The sequence below is a fragment of the Temnothorax curvispinosus genome, unplaced genomic scaffold (genome assembly GCF_003070985.1).
Source record: "Temnothorax curvispinosus isolate PA1 unplaced genomic scaffold, ASM307098v1 QBEX01005736.1, whole genome shotgun sequence".
Lineage (NCBI taxonomy): Eukaryota > Metazoa > Arthropoda > Insecta > Hymenoptera > Formicidae > Temnothorax > Temnothorax curvispinosus.
In genome coordinates, this window is record NW_020215516.1 from 1 (window position 1) to 2,170 (window position 2,170).

General features: G+C 37.7%; 1 protein-coding gene across 1 annotated transcript; it reads right to left on the bottom strand.

The window, feature by feature from the left end:
- Positions 1–280: 280 nt before the first annotated feature.
- LOC112455055 lies at positions 281–755 on the bottom strand (the record flags this gene model as incomplete). Its single annotated transcript, XM_025016749.1, has 2 exons — positions 631–755; positions 281–521 (listed from the first exon to the last, which is right to left on the bottom strand). Coding segments are annotated over exons 1-2 (366 nt in total), but the record flags the coding sequence as incomplete, so codon positions are not given.
- Between the last annotated feature and the right edge of the window lie 1,415 nt (positions 756–2,170).

Genomic DNA, 2,170 nt, shown 5'->3' on the forward strand with positions numbered 1-2,170 from the left:
CACTGACCGCGAGTTAGTTTCACGGGGAGATGTCAGGAATGGATGTAGATAGGTGAGAGACAATAATTTCTGATAAATATGGAAAGGGTAATTTATTCCACAGCAAGATGCAGCAAGACGCCTACTTGATCCAACGTCTGTGCATCGACTCACTCGTCTTCCTCGCTCTCCGCCAATCCGGGCGCTTCTTCATGCGCAGAGCGCTACGGCGCATATCTGTATCTCAAGCGACCAATCATACCTTACAGCCTACTCAAGCACGGCGCAACATCAATCTTACAAAACTATGGACATCTTTGAAGTCGTTGCGAAAGAAATTCTGAATATTTTGTCGTTGCTCGTAGAGTGCCTTCCACGTTTCGAGAGACAACAGCAGTTCCTTTCCTCGATGATCTCCAACGGCGATCTCCACGTAGCTCGGTGGACCCACGTTGATGCCAATTTCGAGGAATTTGTATCCCGTAGCTGTCAGCGCGTATCGTCTGCTGAGTATACGTACCGCGCGACGGTCCCCCGAAATGCTGGATAAAAGAAATGAAAATAATTTTATTTTCATAAGTATTACAATATGCAAAGATATAAAAACTGGGGGAGACTCTATATGTTAATTTTCTCTCAAACGAAACTTACCTATTGCATCTGGCCTCATACGTTTGAGTTTCAACGTTGTGAATCGGCACGTAATAATTCACGGCATTCACGCGTTTTGCACCGTTGTTGCTGCTGCTGCTGTTGCATCCTTCAAAGGAGAACATTTTCGCTCTCTAGGCTCTGAGAAGTTGACCGTCAGTACAAGCGATCGCGACAAGACTGATCATATGAAATTACTTGAGTATACGCTAGTTAAGCATCTGTTTGAGGCGGACGCCGCGCCATCTCGCGTAATAATTCTCAACTTTTTCCGGGAGAGATGTAAGTGACACGTAATAAATAGTTTTGACAAAACGCATTTATTTGCATATCTTAGCATAACACTTACGTTTAACAATGTCCGTAATTATTAAATGTGGATTTCAAAGCGTGAAGTTAAATTTATTTAGAAAGAAAAGTGTTTCAAAAGGGAAAAAACTGTTTTACAGCAATCATGTTGGTCATATTAGCGAAGAAGTTTTGCAATTTAAAAGAATATTGCGAGGGACAGTTTTGAGAGAAACTCCTAGTGGATTTAGCACCAAAAATAATACAAATTTTTATAAACCTGTAATCGAGGTATAACACATAATATAGTAATATATATATACCCAGATAGCACACATCTGCAAACATGTCCGAAACCGGGACATTAGACGTGTTTATGACGATTTTAAGACGTCTTATGTCTCAATTTTGAAACCAATTATTGGTTTTAATATAGGAAATATTGATATTTCAGTTAAATAATGATAGAGAAATCTTAAATTGCTCGTGTACGTGTAAAGCTGGAAAGGGATATTGCAAGCATGCAGCAGCGGTCTGTATTTTTGTGAACGAAGAGAATTTTAGATCAAAAACCGACGAACCTATGCTGTGGAATCGACCACCTGAAGAACAATTACAAAAATATAAAAAAACGTGTACAATTGATTCGCTTTTTCCATCAATGGAAGGAAATATCGTTCATAAGCAAAATTATTCCTTCGAAGATATCGTCGCAGTTACTCAGAATGAATTTCACATGAGTCAAAATTTTGAAATGATTTTTGCGGTAAAAGCTGAACTTAGCTGTGAAATTGAAAAAGGCAAAAATTCATTAGTTGTTATGGAACAAGAAAAACGATCAAAAGATTTAATTGAACAATTGTTTAAAGTACAAACAAAAAAACAATTTAAACTGTATCATGCTTACGAAATCCTTGAAAATAATATTTGCCTAAAAATGAGAGTAATGAAATGTCCCGCAAAACATGAAAAATTTTATGCTGAAGAAGTAACTCTGGATGAAGTACAGTGGAAAGATATTTGTTTTCTGTCATTTAATCAGTCGGATACAGTAATTTGGTACAGAGAACGGTATATTAGGGTAACTGCAAGCAGTAGGGCGCATCGAATAAAAACTCGTACAGATAATTTCGATAAATTAGCTTTGACATTTAAAAACGAAAAATACCAAGGTTATCAATCAGAAGCTATGCGGTATGGTATGCAAATGGAAGCTACAGCTCGTCAATGGTTTCAAGAGAAAACTAACTTT